Genomic DNA, 27,794 nt, shown 5'->3' with positions numbered 1-27,794 from the left:
GACATTTCCTCTAGGAAGGTGTGTGCGTTGTTAAATAAAACAAATGCTGCAGACTTTCTTTCCCTTGCCAAAAATTAAACAATGAAGATTATGGTGTGACGCAATACGCTCCGTCGATGCTGCCCCTCCCTCGGACGGGAAACTCACAGCGGCGGCGGCAGTGTGCTCGGGTTCAGGATGCCGAGCTCTGGAAACATTCAGAAAGTCACACGCCTCTTCTAGTCTGCAGAACCGACTACAGGCATTCCTCATCACAGGAGGGAGAGCTTAACTGTGGACCTGGAGCTTCTTCCTCATTTTTAAGCGAAGTAGGACTCCTACAGTAAGACTTTGCCAGTATAGTTGGATCAAATCCACGGTCACAGCCAGAAGTGCGGATCACCTCAGGTGAGACTTTCGGCGCATATTTCACACTGAGTTCAAGCGGATGATCTCAGCCAGCAGTAATAGCGGTAAAACTGCCCTTCACTTTTAGCAAGCCACTCAACCGCTTTCGAGATCTTTTAATCATAAAACAAGGAAGACCTTTTTATTTGTTTCCTATTGCTTTACTCACCTTTTGTAGTTTAGTGACCTGTTTTGTGCGTGCTTATTCAAACAGTCTCATGTTCACTGGATAGTGTTCTTCCAGTCTAATGAACACGATTCATATTGTGGGTTTGCTTAGTAGCAAGCTGAATATCTGTGGAAGTATAATTCATTATCTTGGGGTTTCCTTCTTTATGTCTGGAGCAATGTCTTTGTTTCCGTGGCCATTATAGCGATGGGCAATACGTGAACGAATCGTTCTTTTGAATCTTTTGAACCGGTATTCAAATCTATCCGAGCAATTCGTGAGTCAACTACTCACTGAACCGACTCATTGAACTGAGCTTCATTTCATATGTCCGATCATAATGAACAGAAGGGCTCAATGTGCTGAAAGTCAGATCATGTGGAGTGAACTGAGGATTTAACTGATGGGGGCAAAGTTACAAATAAAGGTTACATAAATATGCTAACAGCTTCATTGTATGGCAGTTTTATCAACCCATGCGAAACAAATTAGAGATAAAAATGAATTTTAATACTGTTTAATGTAAATTATTTTCTGCAAATTAATTATAAGTCATTATAATTAGGTTCTTAATGTTTTTAATGTCATACCTGAAAAAAGCTCAAATGGTACATTAAATTACAAAAAACATTCTATTTAATAAAACGCTATTTTTAATTATGGATTGTCCACTACTAGTGGACAATCTATACATCTGAATTTTTTGGACTGTTTATTACCACTCTGGGATGTCAGCAACTACATGATGATGCAATTATGATGACAATCTCTAAATAGAGTGTAACAGTTGGTTCCGGGAGTAAAAATCCCATTAATTTTCTCCAATCGATTTTTTTTATGATAACTTATAAACCTTTAAAGACAGACCTACTGTGAAATATGCTTTAGTCGAAGCCATCAGAATTAGGTGATCGATTATGCATGATCACCTTCAACATTCAGACTCCGTGGCCTCAGAACTTCCAGTGCAGCACAGTGTATGGAAACTGTGAGAAAATCGAGCACAAAATTAAATCTTGAGGAAGGACAGAACAAAGGAATATATTGTACGAACCACTTTTACACTTAAGCTATTTAAAGCTTCTGGAATTCATTATTAAAACGAACGGTTTAATACAATATACCAAAATGTTATGTTTACCAGTTAATAATATTTATAATATACTGTATTATAATATAATGCAATTAGTTATTAGAAATATGACAGAACATGTTTGCTACTACCATGGCTTGTTTACCATAGATCTTAGTGGAAATACATTTTTTAATTTGATTATATTATTCATAATGCTTCAATTTTGTGTCAACAACATAAAAACAAATGCACACCAAAATGAATATTAACTCGGGCAGAATACTAGAACATCTCAAAGCTGATGCAGTCAATGTGTTGCTTGCTTTGACTGTTACAGTGAGGAGGGAAAGAGTGATGTAGTGAAGACACTCAATGGAAAACAGAGTCCAGGTGTTCTGGGATAGGTTTTATGTTTAACCTACATGTGATTTTATTTTTTGAACCATTTTTTTTTTAAGGAACCGGATCAATTAGATGATATCTATTGGATGTGGCATCGCATATTTGACAATGTAGTAAATGAGAAGAAAATTCCAGTAGCTTATTAATTCTGATACATCAATCAGTTCTTAATCTTCCAGTTAAAATCATTGTATCTAAAAATGTTGGACTTGTGACTGAAAGATTGTAGGTTCAAACCTCTTGTGGGCTTTAATGATCACCATTGTGTCACTTGAAATTGGTAATTTAGGGGTTAACATTCTTTTTTTTTTTCTTTTTTTTTGCCTATTTCTGCACCATTTAATTCACATGTAGGTTAAACATAAAACCTATCCCAGAACATCTGGACTGTTTTCCATTGAGGGGCTTCACAATGTTACAGTTTTCACATTGAGTATATCAGCTTTGAAATGTTCTAGTGTTCTGCCCGAGTTAATATTCATTTTGCTGAGCATTTGATTTTATGTTGTTGACACAAAATTGAACATCATCAAAGTTGTTTTGATATTTGATAGGGGATTTACATGAATATATGAAATGTTCACAAGAGCCTTCCTGGAAAAAAGGCTTTACTGAAGTGAATGGCCACTTGCATTGTCTCCCTGCATATTCATGTCCGGCCTGTTTTTATGTTATGTTATTATCTTATATCATGTTTGGTTCAGCAGCAACTCCAGGTGGCTCTAACAGATGGTGTGGAAAGCATTGCATTATGGGGCCTGTAGTGTTTTATTTGCTGAATACAAGGCAGGTTATAAAGTTTTTTTTTTTTTTTTTTTTTTTTTTTTTTTTTTAATAGATTTATTTAGTTCACTAGGTCACTTGTGTTCTGACCGATCATTGCAGCATTGTGGCAAAACCGGTTTTAGATTACACAATATTTCTCAGAATAAAATGGGTGTTTCTGTCGTTAACATGTTTGCGCAAGCACAGAATCAAAACTTTGTTCATTTAACTTAGCATTTCAGTACATCCAGGAACAGAGGGTACGAAAATGTGGAAAGCAGTCATTACTTTGTACAAGAAAGAGAATAAGCCAGCGAATCAAAAGCAAATATAGTCAGAGCAGAGTAATTCACTCTGAAGCCGGTGTCATATTACTGCCTCATACGTTTAATGCATGCCAAAATCTTTTGCCTGCTTTATTTTCCATTAAGTGACTCAGGAATGACTTCTCCATCACTTAAGAGAGTAAAACTATTCCTGTGTTCTTCTTGTTTTAGTTCAAATCAAATTTGTCTGTCTTCCCACACAGAGGCCATTCCTCTCTTTTTATCTCTCTCATTGCAGATTCCATCACTCCATCAAGAACAGAAATGATGCTCACAATCATATGAAATAATGTAAGTATCTCTAATTGGATTTGATTAGGGCTTGGATTTTAGAATGCCTTCATTTGACTCGTTTTATATAATTGATTACCCATTTTAAAGTGGTTAATGAACTGTTAATGAGAGGGAATTTGTATTTCTGAGTAATTGTGTTGTGGAATATATAAAACTAGCCAAGTAATATTTCACACACATTGCACAGTAGTGCACAATATTGCTTATTTCTTGAAATCTTGATGTTATGGAAGGCAAATGTTCTTTAAGAGATAGAGTTTGACGTAGTTTGATGGGTAGAGGCATCCTGTTGCAATCTGACTTAAAAAAATTTTCCATGAAAATAGAAAATAGATTATGAGATGCATGATATATCGGTACCATATTGTTTAATTGGTGATATTATAGATCAGTTCATATTGGATATTTATCATCTGATATTGGATTGGATGTGCAGGCAAACTCATGAACTACAATTAAATGGATAGTTCACCCAAAAATGAAAATTGTCATCATTTACTCACCCTCAAGTTGTTTGAACCTGTATGACTTGCTTTCTTCTGTTTAACATAAAAGAAGATGTTTTAAAGAATGTGGGAAACCAAACAGTTGTTGGTCCCCGGTGACTTTCATAGTGTGGGAAAAAAACTACTATGGAAGTCAATGGGGACCAGAAACCTTTTGATGGAGTAAATAGACAATTAAAAAAATTAACAAAAATGACAAAAGCACATAAAATTACTGAAATGCAAACTAAAAAGAAACAAAAAATAAATCTAAATAAAAAGTAATAGTATGTAAATAACACTAAAATAACACTGCATAGCAACAAGCTAGTATTGTGACGCTGACATTATATCAGCACCACTAAGATTTGAATCAGAAAATGTATGAAAATGATCAGAAAAAAATATAAAAAAAAAAAAAAAAAAAACAACAGTAGTGCTTTTGATTCAGGCAGCACTGGAATCATATAATGAGTAAACTAAATGGTGTCACACTGTTTGAGCTTAAAGCTTTGACTATTCCAATGTGTAAGATGAAAGTGAGTCATATCCATACTGAACCATTTTACAGATGTCCTCTCTTTCCCGCAGGACTCGGTTTATCATGCTTGCACTTCTTGTGAATTTCATTACCATTTCACAAGGTGAGTTGTTGTTGCACTAAGCTAAATTAAACTTAATGTTTTCATTCAAATTCTGTATCTAGCATCTTTTCATTGTTTTACTTTTCCTATTTGCTGTTGAGGCAAAGACCTACGTAGCGTGCAGGACACCCACCAGCTGTCAGCAGTCCCTCTGCCCACCTCAGACATGCATTAGTGTGGGTTATGGTTGAACGCACAGAGTGCAGGAGGCTGATGAATGGACAGAGAGATAGAAGAAGACAGAGAGGTAGTGAGAGAGAGAGGTAGATTGAAAGTAAGGGGTGTAGGAGGGAGGTGATTGCACCCACATCATGAATCAGACTATAAACTTTTAACGGTCGCCTGGAGGCGTCACATATAGACAGATGTTCAGATTAGAAAGGGCCATAGGCCTTCAGGGTAACAGTAGTGCAGTTGGTAACTAAAGGTGATATGTGTTGTCACTTTGGATGATGTTAAATTAAAATGGATATTATTGTAATTATTTAAATGGATAGGAATGGACGATATATCAGCGCCATATTGATTATAGGTTGACACTGGGGATTAAAAAAAAAATCATTATCTTTATCAGTGTTTATATAACATAATTAACTGTGAATATGCATTTCACCTATTTCCATTTTGATGACTTTTTCCATCATCTAACGCTTTAACACAATAACTTAACATTGCTATAATCTTTAGAAAAAGTTAATATCCATTTTTCCATATTGAACCATACGTTATATTGTTGTGATGCCTAAATTCACTTTGAGCATTTGAAATGATTGATTTATTTTAGTTTTTATTTTTAGTTAATTTATTTAGGAAAATAGTAATATAAGTCATATATGTTGTCTTATTAGAGTCAGCCAGAAATGTATGTATATGTATTTTGATGTCAAAATATTTATCCTAGCTTAATATGCAGGGAGAGCTGTGTGTATACCTTTTGACACAAAATATAAATACTGTGTCACTATTGCTCTGTTTGATCATCCTGACACAATAAAACAGTAATGCAACCATTGGCATTTATTTGGGGGCGGGGGTCATCTGTCCTACCGACCAATGAAAGATAGATGTTTGGGAAACTTGTTTGGAAATAGTCATTATTTTTGCAATTCCATTTGGTAACACTAGTTGTGCAGTAAGTTAACACACTACATTAAAAAAATATATTGTGCTCATTATTTAAAAAGATTATCTTGAGTAAGTACACACTTTTTAACTATAATTTTAAAAGTATTAAATCTTTGTTTGGAAATATATGATGGCTTGCTTATGTTGCAGTCCTACACAGTTATGTCGCCCTTGAGTAGCTTTCAGATGAATATTAAATTCTGAGCACTTCTGAGAACTGATTCTGTCAATAGATTTTTCTTTTATACATAATGTCTGTGTGTCCTTTGAGATTTTTTTTCCCCCACTGTTTGTTCAGTTTGAATAGTATTGCAAATGAGTGTCACTCACATTGAGATCCTCGTGTTCCAGGTCTTGCTGCTTTGAGTCCTTCTGATGGCAGGGGAGGTGTTTATGAAGACCTGAAGTGGAAGGCTCTGCTATGTTGTGAGCTGCCTTTTGCTCAGACACTTGACGGTGGTCTTTCAGAACACCCACCTGTAGGACAGTGTCAGCTACTTAATGCTACAAAACCAGAATTCTCAAGTAAATCACCCACCCATTCTGGTAAAATCAATCTTCTTTTGGAATGAAGAAAGAATATTTAAAATCCTGTTTTTTTTTTCATGTTTACTTGTTAAAACCGTTGTTGTTAGTCACATTATTGTTGATTTTCATCATTAAGCTAATAAAATGTAAATGTCCTTTTATCAGTAGGCTATAAAATGGACTATAAAATGCAGTTGATTTTCTTTACATGTAAACATTTGTATTTCATCTGCATTTTGACAGCAAATGCGATATGTTTGTTTACATTATGACTTTTAGACCAGAGAAATTATCAATACATTGAATGACATTTAAAAAGTAAAAGTAGTAAAAAAAAAAAGTAGTTTTACAGTTTCCCCAAAAAAATTAAGCAGCACAACTGTTCAATATTGATAACAATTAGAAATGTTTTTTGAGCACCAAATCAGCATTGTAGAATAATTTCTGATGGATCATGTGACCCTGAAGACTAGAGTGATGGCTTCTGAAAATTCAACTTTGCATCACAGGGATAAATTACATTTTCAAATATTTAAAAAATAATATTTAAAATGGTAATAATATTTCACAGTATGACTATTACTGTATTAAATGCAGCCTCGGTGAGCATTAGTGACTTGTTTCAAAAAAATCCAAACTTTTGAACGGTAGTGTCCAAAATAAATGAAAGGCAATTTATGAGATGTCCTTGCCGTTTTAAGGTCTCAGAAAAGCAGTGTTGTTTATATTTGCGTCAGAGGTCTTAGCTACAGCTGTGAACCAGAGAGACTGAGAGGTTTGACCTCTCCAGACAAGTAGATGGGTGCCATTACACTTACTAATCAATTCTCATTACTTTCTCTTCTCTGCGGTAGGCCAATAATTAAAGTCTATAAATACATTTATAACATTTAAGTGGAAAATAAGTTAAGGTTTGCAATCCTATTAAAGTGTGAAGTGGCTCTGCCAAAACAGAAAAGCAATCAATACAAATACTCAGAGGTGGATGCTTATTTTTCCCAAACATTATAAAGCATCCATTAAACTTAAAGAAAAAAATTAAATCATTTCTCCATCTACATTTAATGGGCTCCTGCAATAGTGCGAAAGTTTAAAACTTAAAAACCATCCTGACAGAATTTCAACTAGACTATGAATAATTGATGTTTTATGTTGATTCAAAGCATCGTGGTTGTATCTTTCATGTTATTTGCACAGTATGCAATGAGGCTGTGTCCTGACAGGCAAAAATTGCATGTTATTTCTAGAGGCTTCTAACTGCGATTGGCTGTGATGAAAGAAGCTAACATGGGAATGCAATCTCTTTTCAGAAAACTGTTTGGACATCCTGTGCTGGCTTGAAGGTGAACCGACAAATTTGATTTGTAATGCAAAGAGCTACAGAGCAGCAGCCGCTGCAAGTCTGCTCACCATTAGACCTCAATTAGTGTGAGTCCTCTGTTTTTATTCTGCTCTCCACAGACTGCTGATTGGCTGCTGCTCCCATTCGTGCTTAAATTGGATTCAGGACAAATTAAGAGTGTAGATTATGTAATACATCTAGACTCTATACTACAGGTGCATCTCAATAAATTGAGAGACCATTTTGATGGCTCAGGAAACCTTTGCAGGCGTTTTGAATTGATTCGCTGATTGTTATTTCACCATATTCTAATTTGTTGAGAGAGGTAATTGGTGGGTTTTTTGTTAAATGTGAGCCAATATCATCACAATTAAAAGAACCAAAGACTTAAACTACTTCAGTCTGTGTGCACTGAATTTTTTTAATACATAAGTTTCACAATTTAAGTTGAATTATTGAAATAAATGAACTTTTCCACGACATTCTAATTTATTGAGATGCACCAATAAGATGCACATATTGAGATATTTATGATCAACTTTTAAATGTTCTTAATTATTTAATTAATATTATTTACTTTTTTCTCCACTGTATATACAGATTCTGATTTTGTGATTATTTCTGCTGTGATAAAGATTAGCCTGTGTCAATTCCAAACTTAAGGCACCTATGATAAATATATTTGTTTGCACGAGTTCTTTAGGGGCTTAATCTAATGTTATGGATTATCAGTTGTATTAATGATTTTATATGTAAATATTTTTTTTTTCTTTAGTGTACAGATGAATGTACTTTCAGATGAAACCAACCATGCTGCTCAGTGTGCCGGGGAAGAAATTGCCATGTGCTCCATTTCTCTTCATGGCAATGATGCAAATGTCTCATTGACCATCAGCATATCTTTGAACGAGACTACTGCAGTGTCACCCAAGATGCAAGTCAGCACACATCATCTGCGTAAGAACTGCATTATGATATACAATTTTATTGACTTTTGTCTATCTGTCCGTCCATCCGTCCGTTCTGTCGTTCTTAGCTTCGGGTGATTGAACAATAAGCGAGTTCCTGAACAGTTCTGCGAATAATGCTGATTTTGATCTTAGGTTATCAGAGTGAAACCAGCTATTTCATTTCCTTCATTCCTGCCCATGTTTACTTTGAGGGCTGTAAACTGCAGATTTAGTTATTTCCTGTTTTTTATGTATAGTTCTTAAAAATGGTCTCATAACACAGACCTGTTTTAGGGAAAACTGCTAAAAATTTTTTTTATTCATGATTGATTTAAACTCTTGTTTATTTTGTTTGATAACTCAAGTGGAAATGGCCAAACATTTTATAAATTGTTTTTGATAATTGTGAGATTCCTTCTTTAACTAATCAATGTAAAATGTTAGAGTAATACATTTGCATAAGTGACCAAATGACTGATCATACAGCTTGTAGCTTGTTATTTAAATTTTTTTTATGTTACTTTATTTTAGTTTTTTTCATACAGCTTGTAGCTTGTTATTTAAATTTTTTTGTTTTTATTTTTTTTTTTTTTTTTTTTTATGTTAGTTGTTATTATTTTACACGTTAAAAGTGTGAGTTCATGGACAATGATGCCAGGGCAACAGGTGTTTTATTAGGGTGTTTGTGTGTTCTCAAGTGTTTTTCCAGGCAGTGGATTGTAATGGAATTTCACAATGGCATGGTTGAATGATTTACCAGGTCCAAACCTTAAAGGGATGCTCCACCCCAAAATGAAAATTTTGTCATTAATCACTTACCCCCATGTCGTTCCAAACCCGTAAAAGCTTTGTTTGTCTTCGGAACACATTTTAAGATATTTTGGATGAAAACCGGGAGGCCTGTGACTGCAGAAAAGTATGAAAGACATCATCAGAATACTCCATCTGCCATCAGTGGTTCAACCGTAACGTTATGAAGCAATGAGAATACTTTTTTGTAAGCGAAGAAAAAAAAAAAACGACTTTTTTTAACAATTCCTTTGTCACACAGTTAATAGTCTCCTCCGTCATCACCGTATGCAGCGTACGCTCTTCTGTATCAGCTGCACCACAAGGATGCGCTGTTTCTATGTGTATTTAGCTTTGATTGAAAGAAAACAGCACATCCCTGTGGCGCGGATTGTTGAATAAAGTCGTTATTTTTGTTTTCTTCGCTTATAAAAAAGTATTCTCGTCGCTTCATAACATTACGGTTGAACCACTGATGGTGAATGGACTATTCTGATGATGTCTTCCATACTTAACTGGACCTTGACACTGTTATTTACTGACAGCCTATGGGACAGTCACAGGCCTCCCGGTTTTCATCCAAAATATCTTAAATTGTGTTCTGAAGACTAACGAAGCTTATACAGGTTTGGAACGACATGGGGGTAAGTGATTAATGACGAAATGTTCATTTTGGGGTGGAGTATCCCTTTAAGTCAAGCTCTTTATTGTTATTGTACAGGCACTACACATTTTTTAAATAACGCAACATTGTGTAACCCCTTTTTTGTTCCATGTAGCAAAGAAAGTCAGGGGTTTGGAATGACATAAATATGAGTAAATGATATCAGATTTATCTTTTTGTAGCTAAATGGTTCCTTTTGTTTAATTTTAAGTGAACACATTGTTCTGACATTTTCACTTCCTCCTTTTCTTTGAAGTACATTGAACGCTTGTTGGAAAAGAAGAAAACAAGTCAATAACTACAGTAAATTAATAAAAAATCCAATCAGTGTAAGCCTATTTGTATTAATTGCAACAGCAGGAGCCATTTACTTTATTATGTTTTAGTGTCATTGAGGTAGTGGTTTTAAAAGAAAATGTTAGTCTGTTAATAAAGCCTCAACTGATTAGTATTAATGGTATTGCTGTTATTAAAATAAAGAATTTTTTTTTTTTTTATACAAAGCAGTGGGTGCTGAGGCCATTTTGTTTTAGAAAGACAAATACTTTGTTCAGAACAAAATAACACTTGAATGTGAACAACAGATAGAATTGGGTGCTGAGGCCATTTTGTTTTAGACAGACATAAATACTTTGTTAGTTTAGCTCCAACCCTAATTAACACAACTGAACAAGTGCAATCAGTGTTTTCGGGATTACTAGATAGATACAGGCTGGTGAGTTTTTATGAGGGCTGAAGCTAAACTCTGCAGGATAGTGGCCCTCACGACCGGAGTTGCCTATCCCTGCTGTATATACTTGTTGTGTGTATATGTATATATATATATATATATATATATATATATATATATATATATATATATATATATATATATATATACACACACACACACATACTTCAAAATACCATCAAATAGGGCTGTGCAAAAAATCGAATACGATTTTCATGCGCATCTATTTAGTAAAGACGCTCCTGTGATTAGTAGTATATCTCCAGCACGTGCGTTAAGATCAGGGTTGCCAGGTTTTCACAACAAATCCTGCCCAGTCACTTCTCAAAACTAGTCCAAAACTAGCCCAATCGCGTTTCCAGGAGGTTCCCCGATAAAAATTGCATCCCGGGGTTATAATATAAGTTTTTTTTGGCAGGGTTGCCTTGGTAAAATTCTCATTTTAGGGGCTAAATATCACGTTATTGGTATTGGGGTCGCTTCAACCCGTGAACGTGAAAAACAACCGCAGACTTGGCAACACTGGTTGGCATTTACTACACAGAGCCGTAATTCACTGACAATCTACACAAAATCAAAATTTTAAAATCGCAGGTGATTCTTTGTCGATTTTGTGTAGCTTGTCGGTGGACTACGGCTCTGTGTAGTAAATGCCGCTCCACCTTGAACCAGTGTTGCCAAGTCTGCGGTTGTTTTTCATGTTCGCGGGTTGAAGCGACCCCAAATACCAATAACATGATATTTAGCCCCTAAAATGAGAATTTTACCAAGCCAACCCTGACAAAAAAACGTATATTTTAACCCCGGGATGCAATTTTTATCGGGGAACCTCCTGGAAACGTGATTGGGCTAGTTTTGGACTAGTTTGAGAAGCAACTGGGCAGGATTTGTTGTGAAAACCTGGCAACCCTGATCTTAACGCACGTGCTGGAGATATACTACTAATTACAGGAGCGTCTTTACTGATGAGATGAGCATGAAAAATCGTATTCGATTTTTTTGCACAGCCCATATACACACATACATATACATATATATATACACATACATATACATATATACACATAGCTAAAGATGTTTAACTAGTCTTCAAAAATGGGTATTCCCCTTTGAAATATGTGGTGTGAATTTTAAACTATTGATATGTACCTTATTCACACCCTCCACCACTTTTTCACATAATGCAGTGTGTGGATTCCCCTCCCTCTGATAACCGTTGAAGACACTCTCATGAATAGCGAAGTGTCAAAAACAACACCTCATAAAGATAATAATTCTAATAATATATAATATATATATATATATATATATATATATATATATATATATATATATCATATATATAATATATATCCTATATACATATACATATATATTAGACTTATCATTATGAAACTGTGTCTTATCTTTGGTATCTCTAGACATAGAGCTGTTTCAAAAGCTTCTTTGGGCTCTGCAAAGTACATAAAGTAATATATTTATTGGTATTCCTGATATTTGATGGTCATTATGGTTAATCACAATTACTCTTAACAACTATTAAATCCAAATAAAGTTTTATATATATACAAATACAGTTTAATATTTTGTGAATATCCTCCCTTCACAGGAAGACCAGACCCACCTGTCAATCTGCATTACAATGTGACGATAGAAGGAGAAGTAATATTCAGATGGAGTGACACACAACCTGACGGTTATGCCATAAACTATGAGATACGATACTCATCCAATTCCTCGCTTCAGCAGTGGGAGGTAATTGAACTCATTTGTTGGTGTGATGAATGTGTTGTAATAGAATTACAAAGTAATGTTTGTGAGAACTGTTACAGACCCCTAGAGAATTCCACAGAATCAAAATTAAAGAGATTTAAATATACCTTTCACCTGCCAAAAAGAGCTACCTTTATCCAATGATCTCATTGCAGTTTGTACATATTTGTATCTAAAGTGTGATTTTAGATCTGCATAGATTTTGGTATATTCAGATAGACTATGAAATATTACAATTTGAACATATTGACTGCATCTAAAGTACAAACCCTTTGAATCTGAATCTGTTTGAACTATGGCTCTTTTAGATGGTGAAGGTCAAAGGTCGTTCCTGGGTGACTCTGAATGATCTCAGTTCTGGGATCAGATACATGGTCCAAGTGCGCTGCCAAAGCCACTTCAACTACTGGAGTGAATGGAGCCAACCGTTCTATTTCACACTGGATGGTAAGGATCTGTAATACACATGAATTTTATGTACTAATTCTGTTCATGCAGTATGTGTGTACATTTAGGTAATGAATGAATTAAAGACCTCCTTTTATTTAATGGCTCATCAGGTATAGTGAATAAGTAAATATATGCAAATACTGACATTTATGAAAGGGTACTCAAAATGTTGCTGCCTGGTTTGCTCATGTTCCCATGACTTACAGCCTTCCGTTCTCAGCAACAGAGTGCACAGGTCAACACATTTAACCTAACATCATTCAGTCTAAAAGCGGCTTTTAGTGTACATCAAACTTCATGCAAATGAGTGCTTTTGCTTTTCCTGTTATATTTATCTTTCAGAGAGACCCGTTGTCTTCCCTAAGCCTCCACTTTAAGAGTTTGACATTTGATAATTACATTCATATATATACTCTCTGCTTCTCTGCATCTGTATAGTGCTTTGGCTTGTTGCTATGCACTCACAATATCACTTTGATTTGTCCTCTAAAAGATGCATCCAATTCACTGTTCATTTTCAGAATTAATTACAGTGCTAAACAGTCCGTTTTCTAATGTTTGTGAAAGCATTAATATGCCATTTGCATGCAAACCGAGGTCAGACATTGCATTTGCAACGTATATGGTATTTGCATACTTAATACTCTTAAACAAGATTGACACTGTGCAATAGAGGTTGCAAACACATTTGCATATAATAATTTTTCATGTCCGTAATAACCAATTTAAAAATACAATAGAATATTTAGATTAATTCTTAGATGACAATAGGGTAATGTATTGTAAATCTTTACAAGGCCAGAGTATGTACTTTTATCTTGACATTGTTAGGTTTATTAGTAAGGTTTAGATTGCTCCTTGTAAATATGTTTTTGTTAAAAGCCTTCGTAATTCAAATGGAACCCCAGTTTGCATATTAGAAGTCTTTAGCTTGGCATCATGCTCAGTCTCAGGCCAATAAAAGATCTTTGAATTCATTGAAGTTGAACGTGAGCGCTGTACCTATAGCAGTTAAATAAGGTCAAATAGCTAGATGATTCATACTGATTCTGACCAAAGTTTTAGGGAACATAAAATTATGTTTACTTTAGATTCATCTGAACTGCTGTGGGTTTTTGTGAATTTGTCAGATGGCTTACACATACTGGTAGAACACACATAGCATATATACACACATGCTCCTTAGAGTGACTCAGTATTTTGAAATATCTTTGGTAACGTGAATGAAGCAACTCTTTCTAAGAAAATTATTACTTAACTTACTGTACGTACTTACTGTAACGTAAACACTAGTTCATGGCAGAATAGAGCTTCATTTTGTCATCCTAGCTGAATACTGACACTAATCAGGTGGGTGTTTTTTTCTTTTTCTTTTTCTTTCTTTTCATGCTTTTAAATCACCACCCCACAGCAGTTCCCATGAAAAAAAATCAGTTGAGTTCAGTAGTCAGTCTGAAATACTGCTGCCAACTAATGCTGCACTTTAGTTAATGTTTCAACTGTTTCAGCTTGATTTAACATCACAAGAGACTTGACTCTGTGTCTGTTTTCCTACTTTGATGTATTACTCGCCTGCTATTTTGTACGTGTTTGTACGAAGATCATACATTGTTTTTTTTTTTGTTTTTTGATATGCCAGTTGGATTGTATATTTTCCGAATCCATGCTCCGCAAGTCACCATAGCAACTAAGCTTCAGTGGCCGGTTGCATAAACATAGCCATTGTCTTAGGATTGCATCTAAGAATTAGCCTGACCAACTAAAGTCAGTGGGGAAAGACTGTTACATAAAATAAGTCCATTGCTGCGTCTCAATTTGCCTACTATACTATGCCCTAAAAGTATGTATTCTTTTTGTGAAGAAAAATAACATACTTTTGAGTATGTAGAAAAATAGTAGGCCAGCTTTGGGACTTACTACCAAAGACTATAGAATACCCAAGACGTGTCACTCGTATAGTTTTGAATGGGGAAAAATGCAACGCTCAGTATGGCCGCTCATTCGCAGGAAGCCCTGCATTCTGAATGAAAGATCCAATCACTAATCGGTAAAGTCAGCGCATCACTGCAGCTGCCGTTAGAAGTGTCCCAGTTGCTATGGAAACAGTCAGCGTTCTGAGACATTCTGCGCATGCACACTGGCTGATCTAGCCTGAATAATAAGCTTTTTATAATGCTATTTGAACAAAATAAACAACATTTATGACATCTGTTATCAGATTTCTTTGGTGATTTCAAATATGAAATTTAATCGCAAGCATAGTGAACAGTTTTGTAGAATTTGATGTTTCCCCATTCAAAGAGATAGGAGTTGCACTTGGATGCCCGAGAGGCGTTTCAAAGATGGCCGCCGAGTGACATGACTTGTCTTAAAGTGACTACTACTTCGTCATAGCTGCTTCTTTAACGGATGCTCTGTTGCTTAGTTACATGCATTCTGTCACGGTTTAAACTGCACTGTCAATCATCTTGTCACAGTTAACATCATCCACATTTCATTTAATCGAAATGCGGGTCTATCATGCCGAGAACTCTGCTCATGTGTTTGCATAATGATGCATTTAAAAGTTAATGACACAGGAAACTCTATGAATGATTCTTGATGCTGTAGACTTGTGTACCCCAATTACGACTGCAGCTGCATTAATAAAACATCCTGTGGCAAAGAAGCATGGTGCTAGACATATTTGTAGCAGTGAAGGGATGCTACAATTTCTTGAAGTTTTGGGCTTCAGCTGCTCCTCCAAGTCAAATGCTAATTGTTGAATCGCATGTCTTGGAAATCTCCTTTTCAGAAAGGACTTCCAGTGGATTTGAACAGTCTTTGAAAACCCTTTCGCTTCTTATTGCACGTTCATAAAACCAAAGATGAATATTTGCCATAGCACAAGACAAACAAAAGTCTGGCCATTTTTCTGAATCTGGCACAGCTGACAATGGGTTTCCATGGCAACATAGATTGTAAGGAAAAGTCAGCCATGGGGCAATCAGTCTTACTTTTTAGTCCTAAATTAGACCAGTCTAAGATTTTATGCAACTGGCATACACTTAGCCTCTATGTTAAGTCAGTGTCTTAAGTACAAGTTTGACCAGCTAACTAATCTACACTTTTATGTAACTGAAAGAAGAAAAATAAAAGAGCAGTCTTAAAGAAATTGTAAGACTAGTCTAAAACAGTTTTATGCAACCAGCCCCTGGTTGTTCACTAGCATTAGAATAAATACACTTTCTCTTTGCTGCAAGGGACCAAGGTTGTAACGAGGGAAAATAAAAATCAATACAAGGGTGAATCTCATATATATATTTCTGCATTATAACATTATTTCCAGATTTAATTTCAGATTTATAGTTGTGTATTAGTGGTATTTGGTGTGCCTGTAATGTATATACACTTTACTGCAGTAATTTCAGTACAATACTGTGCAAACTACTGTTTTACAGTGTTGAAAATCTAATGAAAATCATAATTAAGAATAATAAAAATGAAAAATGTAAATTAAGTAAAATGTTCAGCTGTATTATGATAATTTTGGGAGAAATGCTTAGTTTTTATGAAAATAATGTCACAATGGTATAAATCTTTGGTACAAAAATAGGCTACATTTTCTTGATGCAATATAATTTCTTCTGTTATGGTCTTTTTATTTTGGGATGAAAGTGGATCCAGACATGTTGTTAAGAGATTCGCCTGCTTGCTGATATGCCACATGCTGTTCTTAAGTCAGGTTTATTTATTTGTATGTTTACTGCGCAAAACCCCTGCTTTAAATTTTCCTCTATCTTTCTCTGCTCCTCAAAGTCAGTTACATCCCTGCTGAAGTCTTCACGACACCAGGGTCAGAGATAACGGTTTCTGCCGTCTTCCACAACCGAAGCTGGAGAGCGAGTAAAGCTGTGTGGATGCTTAATGGGCAGGAGAAGATTCCGGAAAGCCAGTACAGGGTGATCAACGAGCAGGTTAGCGCAGTGACTGTGACAGTAGATGAACCAGGCTTTGATACTCTGATGTGCTGCCACCAGTGGGGAGAAAGGTTCAAGTGCATTATCGCCTATGCCAAAATATATACAGAAGGTAAGCTATGAATTATGGAGGACATCTCTAACCAGACATTTCAAAAAATGTGCTTTTTTAAAAAAGCTAGAAAATTTAAAATTGTCTCTTTTTTTCAGGGATGTTTAATGCAGATATTACCTGCCAGAGCAAGAATTCGGAGGTGGACACCATGAGCTGTGAGTGGAATAAGAGCGCTTGGGCACAAGTCAGACTCCTTTACAGGTATGAACACAATCATAGATCATCCATTTCTATTCCAGCCAGGTTGTTTATTACAAAGATGATAAAGATCTTACTTTTTGTTCTAGACAATATACATCAATGTGTGAGACCATATCAGAGATGGAGGGCAGCGAAGAAGCTGAAGAAAGCATGTCTTTGGTAAAGGAGTGTCCATCTGGAGCAGGAGACCACAGAGAGTGCACTTTAAGAAACCTTAGTCTGTTCTCGTGCTACAAAATCTGGTTGGAAGTGGAAGGAGGGCGTGGGAAAGTGAGATCATTTCCTGTCTATGTTTTACCCATTGACTGTGGTGAGTTCCAAAGTTTTCCAGCAGCATTCCAATGAAATCCAAAGTGCTAGTATTCTGTCGACTTTTGGTTATAGACCGAATCGCTGACAAATTAGACTGGAATATATCAGTGAAAATTAAACACATCAATATAATAGTATATAATATTTTTTATTAAATATAAATACACTACCAGTCAAAAGTTTTTGAACAATAAGGGTTTTAATGTTTTTTAAAGAATTCTCTTCTGCTCACCATTTATTTGATCCAAAATACAGTATAAGCAGTAATATTGTGAAATGCTTTTACTATTTAAAATAACTTTAATTTTAAAATGTCATTTATTACTGTGATTTCAAAGCTGATTTTTTTAGCATCATTACTCCAGTCTTCAGTGTCACATGATCCTTCAGAAATCATTCTAATATGCCGAGTTGCTGCTTAAAAAACATTTAATATTATGTTAAAAACAGCTGAGTGGAATTTTTTTTTCATGTTTCTTTGATGAATAGAAAGTTCAGAAGAACAACATTTATTTGAAATAGAAATCTTTGTATCATTATAAATGTCTTTATCATCGCTTTAGATCAATTTAAAGCATCCTTGCTAAATAAAAGTATTAATTTCTATAATTTCTTTCCCTAAATAAATGAAATAAAATAAAAATTATACTGGCTGATAAATGCTGATCTTTCTATTCATCAAAAAATCCTGAAAATATACTCCACTGTTTTAAATATTATTATTATTATTATTATTATTAATAATAATAATAATAATAATAAATGTTTTTTTGAGCTGCAAATCAGAATACTAAAATGTTTCTGAAGGATCATGTGGCACTGAAGACTGGAGTATTGCTAAAAAAATCAGTTTTGAAATCACAGGAATACATTACATTTTAAAACATATTCAAATAGAAAGCCGTTATTTTAAATAGTAAAAATATTTCACAATATTACTGCTTTTGCTGTACTTTGGATCAAATGAGCGGAAGAGAATTCTTTAAAAAAGATTAAAAATCTTACTTTTCAAAAGCTTTTTCCTGTTAGTGTATATGTTAAAAAAAGAAATTTTGTTTAATTTTTTTTTTTTAAATTTTGATTTTTTTTTTTGTTTTTTTGAGAGATATCTTTTTTTTGTTCATACTGAATTTATTTATTTAATAAAAGATATAGTAAAACAGTAATATTGTGAAATATTATTGCAGTCTAAAATTATTTTTATTTCAATATATTTTAAAATGTATTTATATTTCAAAAAATTATTTCAGTGATGAAAAAGCCTTATCTTCAGCAGCCATTACTCTAGCATTAGTCTTTGGTGTCACATGATGATCCTTTTTAAATCATTGTAATATGCTGAGATATGCTAATATACTGTATTTTCACAGTTGAAGGCTGTTCTGATTATTGTTTTTGTGGAATCCGTGATATATATATACAGTGTATGTATGTGTGTGTGTGTGTGTGTGTATATATATATAAATATATATATATATATATTATTATTATTATATATTATTATTATCATTTTTTTATATCGATATTTTTTTATGAATACATACAAGTTTAAAATAAAACATCATTTATTTAAAGTTTTTTTATGTGAAAAAAAGTTTCTTTTATGAATAGAAAGTTTAAAAGAACATAATTTATTTAAAGTCTGTACTTGTGTCCATTCCTACATGCCACTCTATTCACATTGTAAACCGAGATGAATAAGAGTTTCCATTGTGTTTTTTCCTTCTTCAGTGAAACCATCTTCTCCCACAGTCCTGGAAGCAACCACTTTGCCGAATAAAACCCTGAGTGTAAGCTGGAGACGCCCACATTTACCTGTGTATGACATGCAGTACGAGCTGCGCTTTGTGGCTTTGCGTGGGATGGCAAATACACAATGGAAGGTAGGAAGAAGTTTCTGGAAGCTGGGGTCTCAGGTGGATAATGAAACCAGAAAGCTGAATAAAATATATTTGAGTACTGTGCTCTGATCTGTTTACCTGTATAATCGAGATGGGTGGAATTGAAATGACAAGCTAAATTGATCTTAAATTAAAATGTTAAATCTTCCTCTTACTGTGCCCGCAAAACTTCATAGCACTTCATTTTCAATTTATCCCTTTTTAAATTTCAGAAGGAAGATGGTTACACTCTGCACTCAGGTATAAGGTCTGCAATTTTCTGTGGCATTTACAGATGAGTGTTATGTCCCTTACAGGTCATCGGCCCTCTTTTGGAACCACAGGCAGAGATTCAGCTTGAAGAGTCCTGTGTTCAGTTTGAAGTAGATGTTCGCTGTAGAAGACTGAATGGCTCTGGATACTGGAGTGACTGGAGCACGAGTTACACTTCAGTTGTTTACAACAGGAAAGGTAACGTCATTAATATAGTTGTGCTACTATTACTTAGCCTATATAATACAGATGCCCTGCAAGGTATGCATTATTTTCACTTAATTTTCTCCTGATCTAAACATAACAAAAGTTGTTTTCACTTGCTGTACAATAGCAAATCATTTAATTGCAACTATTAACACAATAAACACTATTACATAGATATTGCCAAGCGGTGTTTGTGGTTAAACCCACAGTACTTTGTCAGTATACTGTATATGACAACAGCATAAAACAAAATTAAAAAAAATGAAGTCAGACCAAACTGGAACTGGTGAAAAGAATATGCAGGTGAAAAAAAATCTTTTCCTGTTGATTTAAAAAGAAAAAAACAATGAAAAAGATTTTATAAAAAAACATTCTGTCATCTTGGCCTTGAAAGCCCAGTTGATTTTTAATACTTATTCGGAACACACACCTGCTTTATAATATCCTTCGTATGTCTGTGAGTCATGATGAGTAACTTTATCATTTGTGAGAACTTAATAGGAATAAAGTAGACAAAGTAATGTTTACAAGAATGTACTGTATTTAGAGGGCTGGTAACAATTTTTTAATAATAATAATAAAATGAACTTAAATTCTTTTTAAAACTTGCCCTAAAAGTCTTACATTTAATTATATTAAACATACAGACATCCTAAATATGAGTTACTTAGTTACTAAATTAGTTCATATATATCTTTTGGAGCGGCAAAGTGTAATTTGTCAGTGTGTCTCCATAGTGGCAATGTTTTGAATTGAACAAAATTACGGTTTGAAGTCTATTAGGATTAATGGAAATTGTACCACATATCACCCACACGGATTCCTAAGCTTACGTATCACTGTAGGAATGTGAACTGGAACACAGCTGCTGGGGTGAAGATCAGTATGTGCTTGCAGCACCATTTGTCAGCTCTTTACAGCACATTTCTAACACCTTTACATTAGTGCAGAGCTGTCTGCTGGTGCCAGAGCTCATGCTTTTGAAGTAACTGTTTTTAGCAGATTGCCGTCAACATTACAGGATACAGTGGAGAAAATATTTAAGTACTAAGTCATGTTTTGCTTGGGGATCAAATACTTATTTCACTCACTGAAATGCAAATCAATTTCTAACCTTTATATAATGTGTGTGTTCTGGATTTTTTGGTTGATATTCTGTCTATCCGTTAAAATAAACCTACCATAAAAATTACAGACCCTTCATTTCTTTGTAAGTGGGCAAACTTACAAAATCAGCAGGGCATCAAATAAATATTTTCCCCACTGTGTGATCAGTCTTTCTTGTCTGTTACAGTAAGTACAGAGTTGTAGGAATTTGCCTTTCTTAGCTGAGAGAAGACTTGACTACTGTAGGTGTTTGTAGTCAGAAGTTGCAAATAACAGATAAGGGAGAAGTATTTCATTATATGGTGAGCTTTCTAGCAAAACAAAAATGTTAGAGTCATAGTCTTGTGTACAGCGCTCCATCATACTGTGCAACAGCGATTTGTCTGATCTAAGGTCAAGTCCCAACTTTCCCAGATCCCATTGCCCTTTCTCCAGTCTAATTGTTTCCTGTCTTTCTACGTCCATCCTATCTGTATAAAGGCTAAAAAACAAAAACAAAAAAAACCTTGCTTATTGAATAAAAAATGCTTACTTTCTAATTATGACATTTAATAAAACATTTAATAAAGTTTATTGTTTATATTAATATTTATCGGATAATGTAGAACTTTTATATTTGAACATATACTGTATACAATTTTATACCCATTTTATGTGCATACTAAAACAATGAATTAATTTTAGAAATTTGCACCTATTATTCGATTTACTGGATTTTGTGGTGGACTTAATTTTTTTTTATTTATTATAGGGGCCAGCAAGTCCAGTTTAGGTTTTGACCACTTCTCAGTATTTTTTATTTTTTAAATGTACCTGTCACATTAATTTTAAATTTAATTATAAGTCCAGCCTATGTACACTACCAAGTATTTTTTATTATTCAGTAAGGACAAATTAAATCAATCAAAAGTGACACTAAATGCTGGATTTGGTGTTTCAGCTTTGACATCACAGGAATAAATTACATTTTTAAAAATGTTTAAATTACACAGTTATTTTAAATTATAATATTTTACAAATCTCCTCTTTTAACTGTATTTTTGATCAAATAAATGCAGCATTGATGAGCATAAGAGACTTCTTTTAAATAAAAGCATTTAAAAAAAATTCCAAGCCTATATCCTTATGCCTTTTTTTAAATATCCTTTTTGAACATGAGATGTAGTGTCCTGGAGGTAATCATGACTGTATGGTGTGTCATTTCAGCACCAGAGATGGGACCAGACTTCTGGCGCATCATACAAGAGGATCCTGTTAGGAGTGTGACAAACGTCACACTTATTATTAAGGTTGGTGAAGATTGACTTGATTGATTAAACTCTAGCAACAAAATGAATGTGATATAAAAAGTTTGAGCTTGAATGTTTTTTGTCACTTTTAGCAGCCCGTCTTAGCAGGAGATCCATATAGTTGTGTGGAGGGTCTGGTGTTTGAACACCAGGCCTCAGGCAGAGCCGTGTGGTCAAATGAAACAACCTTGGTTCAGTTTCACTCATTCCAGTGGAGGAAGGAAGCGCACACAGTCACTGTAATATCACGCAACACTTTAGGCATCTCTACACGGAATAGAAACATCACGTTATTGCATCAACCCAAGCGTGAGCTGACTTGCTTCATACCCTTCTTGTAACATCATGCAAAATTCTTTCATGTAGCCCAATGTTTTAGTTTTTCTGTTTGCCATCAAACTAAATATGTGTTTATGTGCCTATTGCTGGTGTTTTTTTGGGTAATTGTTTTGATAGAAGCTTGGTGTTGTTTGTTTGGTGAAAGGGTTGTTGGGGAGGGAGATTTGATTTAGTTATTAAAAAATATACAATGAAAGCTAATAATAACAATAAGGTACTCTGATAATTTGGTCCTGCTTGCTATTACCTACTTTTGCATCTTAAGTGTTTTTCACATAGAAATTATGTATATTCCCCTATTTACATTAATTAATGTCCTTCTTTCCTTTTCTAGGACGTGTCGTACATTCATTCAGCGTAGTTGCAAATGCTAGCTGTGTGTATCTTTCCTGGAGCTTGTTATCTAATCATCCAGTGCCTCAGTCATTTGTCATCGAATGGTTAGACCTGAACAAAGACCCTGAACAGGACATGTCTCTCACTAATAGGCTGCAGTGGGTCAGAGTGCAGTCCACATCGAGAGATCTCTCCCTTTGCCGTATGTTATTTTACTTGATATTTTTCATATATTCCTCACATTTGCCTATCAGCGTGTAATAAAAAAAAGTTTATCCTCAGCAGTATAAGTGATCTTTGACAGTGTAATTTGTTTTTGTACAGGCCGTTTTTATGGCTCAGAGGAGTTCACCTTGTATCCAGTGTTTGTGGATGGCGAAGGGGAGCCGGTGCGATACACTGGTGGGTTTTACAGCAGTGACATCAACTAATGCATTGACATCATCATGTGATCAGCTAAACCCCTGAAGACATTTTTATATGTATTTGGTGCTTGGCGAGTGGACTCTGGTTTACAAACATTGCAGTATTATCTAGATTTTTTTTTTCTGACAACTAAGAACATTATATAAATAGCTCTTTAAATTTTTTAGATGGGTTAATTTAAAGTTTTTTTTCGTGACACACCACGTTTCGCAAACCTCCGGTATCCGAGGTAAGACTTGACAATTTAAAGAAAATGTATGACATTAAAAAGTGTTTCTATTTTGTTTTGTCATCCAGCTACTAGGGGGGATCCAGCAGCGTACATACTCCTACTGATCATTGCGTTCCTGTCAGTGGTGCTGTTTGTCACTCTTTAAGACCTACAACTATCTTCTTACAGTCAAAATAAGTAAGCAATAAGGTACGAGAGGCTGTGCTGCATTGTGAATAAATCACACCAGTAAGACCTACAACTATCTTCTTACAGTCAAAATAAGTAAGAATTAAGGTTTTGTTTTGTTCATCGTTACGGGGTGTGGAAATATTGCCACAATAACAGACAGGTGTGTAAAACTCTCGGACATATTTTAAAGATTCTATGCCACAACTTTCAATATTTCACATACTTTTTAAACTCCAGTGTTTAGATGATCCTGATAAGCGTTCATCGTCACAGTTGTAAACACTACAGCTTTCTTCTTTCGTGAGGGGGTTTGGCGCCACGGCATCTTTGTTTTTTAGACAGAACGTTAAAGAACGTGACAATGCCTGCACCAGATGTTATTCTCTACCTATCCAAGTAAAGAACGTGACACACACGTTTCGCAGAATTCAACGAATCCGATGACGACTTCGACACTCTTAAAGTGTTTCCACTTGTGTCCCATATGCATCAGATGTTTAGCCAACGGTCCGTGGGCATGACGTCTGAGGCTGAGACTAATGGAGCTCAAATAAAAACAGAGTATAGGAACTATTCTCATCCGCTGTCATTTATTTATTTAATACCATTTATGACATTTTCTCACACACATACATCTGTTTATCTCGCAGCATGAGAAAATGTGTTTTGTTTGACAGGGAAGGGGGCGTGGTCTCAAAATGAAAGGTGAATGATGAAAAAAAACCCAGCAGGGGTCACTCATACTTCATTAAATAATAAATATTGATTGTTCATGTTGCTAAGGGTGTTGCGCAGTGATACACAGAATTGTTTGGTGAAGCAGTCATAGCAGTGCTTTATTGTGAATAAAACATAGCTGCTGACCAATCAGAATCAAGGACTGGAACTAATCACTAATAATTGACCATATGCACGGAGCGCTATTTAGAACTTCCGGATAAAGATAAGCCAGCTTGTAATCTTCCGGTGAAGCTCATTTTATATGTGCTATATAGGTAGAGACTTTCACAGAAACCTCTCCTGCCTCATTCTTATCAGAAACTGCGAAACAAAACAATTGCAACACTGTAAATAATGATAGCGGACTTAACATGGTTTAATCTTTTTAAAGAAAAATATAATTTTTTTATGCATAGGCTGGTAATCCCAGGAAAGTACCCATACACGTAACTGTACATTTAAATGCTGACAAATAAACACTTTCGTAACTGTTGAGTCAGTTAGACTAATCTCTTAAACGACATGGTGATGGTATTTTCGATAATCAGTAATATCTTGCCTTCAAAGGCATGAACAAATTTTTTAAATCTTATAAAATTTTAAAGCATTTATTATTTCTCAACATTGTGCAGTAAAATTTACATTATTAAAGGTTCACTTTCTAATTCATGAAGACGACATGAAGAAATGTGCCAAAAACGTGTCTCAGCGAAAAATAAAGACTTTTTAAGATGAAAATAAAATTACCGTTATAACCATGAGATGGCAGTTTAGGATCACTCATTGGCTGCAGCTGCCATTTCAACACCCTAGTTTTTTTCACATCTTTTGAATAAATATTGCAACAAATGTAGTACTTTATCGCACTGAAGTATAGCAAGTGCAGGAATACACAAAGTCACTTGTCATTTAAATAAATAAATAAATAAGGCCAGACAACAGCCTATAATGCTGAATTGTTTAAATACCTATATAGTTAAATACAAAATTAAATAAGTTATAACAAATAAATAATGCATTGAATATTTTTAATTAAATAAAAAAATTACATCGTTTAAGTTTTATCCAACGCAGACAGGTTGCTGCTGTAGTTTTGTTAGTCTGAATCACTCAATGCACAGCTCTATTTTGACATCGGCTCGTCAGATGACTCATTCCGTTACCACTGTCAATCATAGCAATAACTCGCGGCATGATTTAACAGATTCTCTCGCGTAAATGTAAAATTCATGTTTGTCAACTTTCCTCCGAATTGTGAATGGATTATGTAGAGAAACCGAGCAAAGGGCGCTCCCTTACAGCACAGTACAGTTGACCGGAAATGACTGAGCTGGCTTATCTAAAACCAGGAAGTTATCGTGCATATGGTAATCGTGCATATGCATATTTTGTCTGTGACCCCTAGAGGGCCCAGAGAGATACTGCATGGGTCTGCTTACTGATTTTTGAAATCGATTTTTATGAAACAATTCAAATATTTGTTTAAAACAATTAAAATTATAATGTTTAAAACTGTTGTTTAAAGCTAAATGATTTGTTTACGTTAAAATCTTTTGAAGTAAAATTGTAACATGCAAATATATGACTCAATTATAAGTATTTTAATTGCTTTACAATGTAAGTATCATGCCAAACTATGTAAATGCAGAAATACAACAACATAACCATGTTATTATAATGCTACACTCACTTTTATATACATATCTGGAGGTCCCTGCTATAAACTGCAATAATGTTCGTTTGCTTGAGGGTAGATATTTCACAAGGTCTGCCAGAGAAAATTACTAGGGTAACAACTACAATCATATTATTGCTTATCTGCTTAGATTTTCAGGTAATATCGTGTCTTTGTGTACCATAAAAAGGATATGCCTATTTAGTTCTTTGAAAGGAGTGGCAAAAGTGCAAAAACACAAGTCCATAATCCACAATAATGCTTTTTCCAGTTAAAAAAAAAGTTTATTCCCTGTTGTCCTCTTAAATCAAAATCCAGCAGCACATTTGTTTAGAACTGTTTTGGCTTGCAAACAGGGCTTGACCTGTGCATACTTCTTACAGGATGAGAAAACTCATGTGGAAAGATGTTCCAAATCCCAACAACTGCTCCTGGGCCAAAGGAATGGACTTCAGGCAGGTCAGTGTGACCAAGCATTAAAACTGACTGTCACATAAATATATTAGCGTGCAGTGACAGAAGATTAGACCATTTTTATGTAGGTGTTTCTGCCTTTCCATTAGGGGCTCAAGATATTATTATATTTGCTTGCACGAGCAGAGCACTCAAGCTTTTTTACCTATTTTTTCTACCTTAAAATGGAGTAGATCCAGATTTAAATAGAGAACCATTGTGTAAATTATTAATGAAAACATAGGGCATTCATATATATATATATATATATATATATATATATATGCCACAACATGTCTGTTTCTTTCTCCTTGCAGATTGACACCATGGAGAACCTGTTCCCTCACTCAGAAGGTCTTACTGCCTGTCCACTGCTGCTGGTCTCTGAGAGCATCTGTGAGGTGGAAATCATCGAGAAACCACATCCTGTCACGCTTGAACATGTAAAAGAAAATGAAGTACTTATTTATAACTCTGGAGACAAAACAACTACCAATTCTACCCTTCTAGCAGACTCCTCTGATCCTCTGTCTCTAGAGGCTTCCACTGCTGCTCCTACCCCAGAAACATCAGGCCAGTCCTCAGTGACGTACTCCACCGTTCTCCTCTCCGGTCAGCCCAGTCTCCATCGAAAGCAGCAGGAGAGTCTGAGCAGCTCCAGTGATGAAGGCAACTTCTCTGGCAACAACTCTGACATTTCTGGCTCTTTCCCTGGGGGACTCTGGGACTTGGAGAACCATGTGTGCTCTGACAGCGCAAATCCCCGCCATTCCAGCTCCTACAACTCTGTGGAAGAGTTCTCGGAAACATCAGATCAAGATTATGAAGCATCAGAAAGCACAGGTGTAGCCAAAGACCTCTACTACCTCGAGGTAAACGAAGAGGAGAAGGAAGAAGATGAAGAGGAGATCGAGGAAACACAGGGTGAATGGGAAAAGAATGAAATGGTTATGAGGGTGGATGCCAGGCCTCTTCTGGAAGAAAAAGATTCCACAGCCGTCGATACCAATAATATATCTCACAGCATTCCTCTTTATCTGCCTCAGTTTCGGACTGAATGCATTAATCCACCCTGAAATAAGAGCAACAACACCACTTGGTGGTAATGTGGGATAATGTTTTTCTTCACTGGATAGAGGTCCACAAAATGTCTCAGTGGTTTTCCACTAGGGCTGCACATTTTATAAGATTATATTTATAT

The 27,794-nt window shown here is 35.0% G+C and overlaps 1 protein-coding gene across 1 annotated transcript; it reads left to right on the top strand.

Annotated features, from left to right (window-relative positions):
• The first annotated feature begins 16 nt into the window (after positions 1-16).
• Positions 17-27,794, top strand: LOC109104349 (leptin receptor-like). The gene is given in 20 exon segments (XM_042758349.1): positions 17-387; positions 3,363-3,415; positions 4,495-4,547; positions 6,024-6,197; positions 7,511-7,628; positions 8,318-8,499; positions 12,285-12,430; positions 12,757-12,895; positions 16,697-16,969; positions 17,068-17,173; positions 17,260-17,483; positions 19,217-19,368; positions 19,683-19,836; positions 22,159-22,241; positions 22,334-22,550; positions 22,915-23,118; positions 23,241-23,318; positions 23,640-23,751; positions 26,524-26,599; positions 26,911-27,794. Coding segments are annotated over 19 exon segments (3,252 nt in total). The 5' UTR covers positions 17-387; positions 3,363-3,413; the 3' UTR covers positions 27,670-27,794.

This window comes from Cyprinus carpio, chromosome A6 (genome assembly GCF_018340385.1).
Source record: "Cyprinus carpio isolate SPL01 chromosome A6, ASM1834038v1, whole genome shotgun sequence".
NCBI classification, from domain to species: Eukaryota; Metazoa; Chordata; class Actinopteri; order Cypriniformes; family Cyprinidae; genus Cyprinus; species Cyprinus carpio.
Note: the sequence above shows the minus strand (reverse complement) of the source record. Positions and strands in the feature narration are given on the sequence as shown.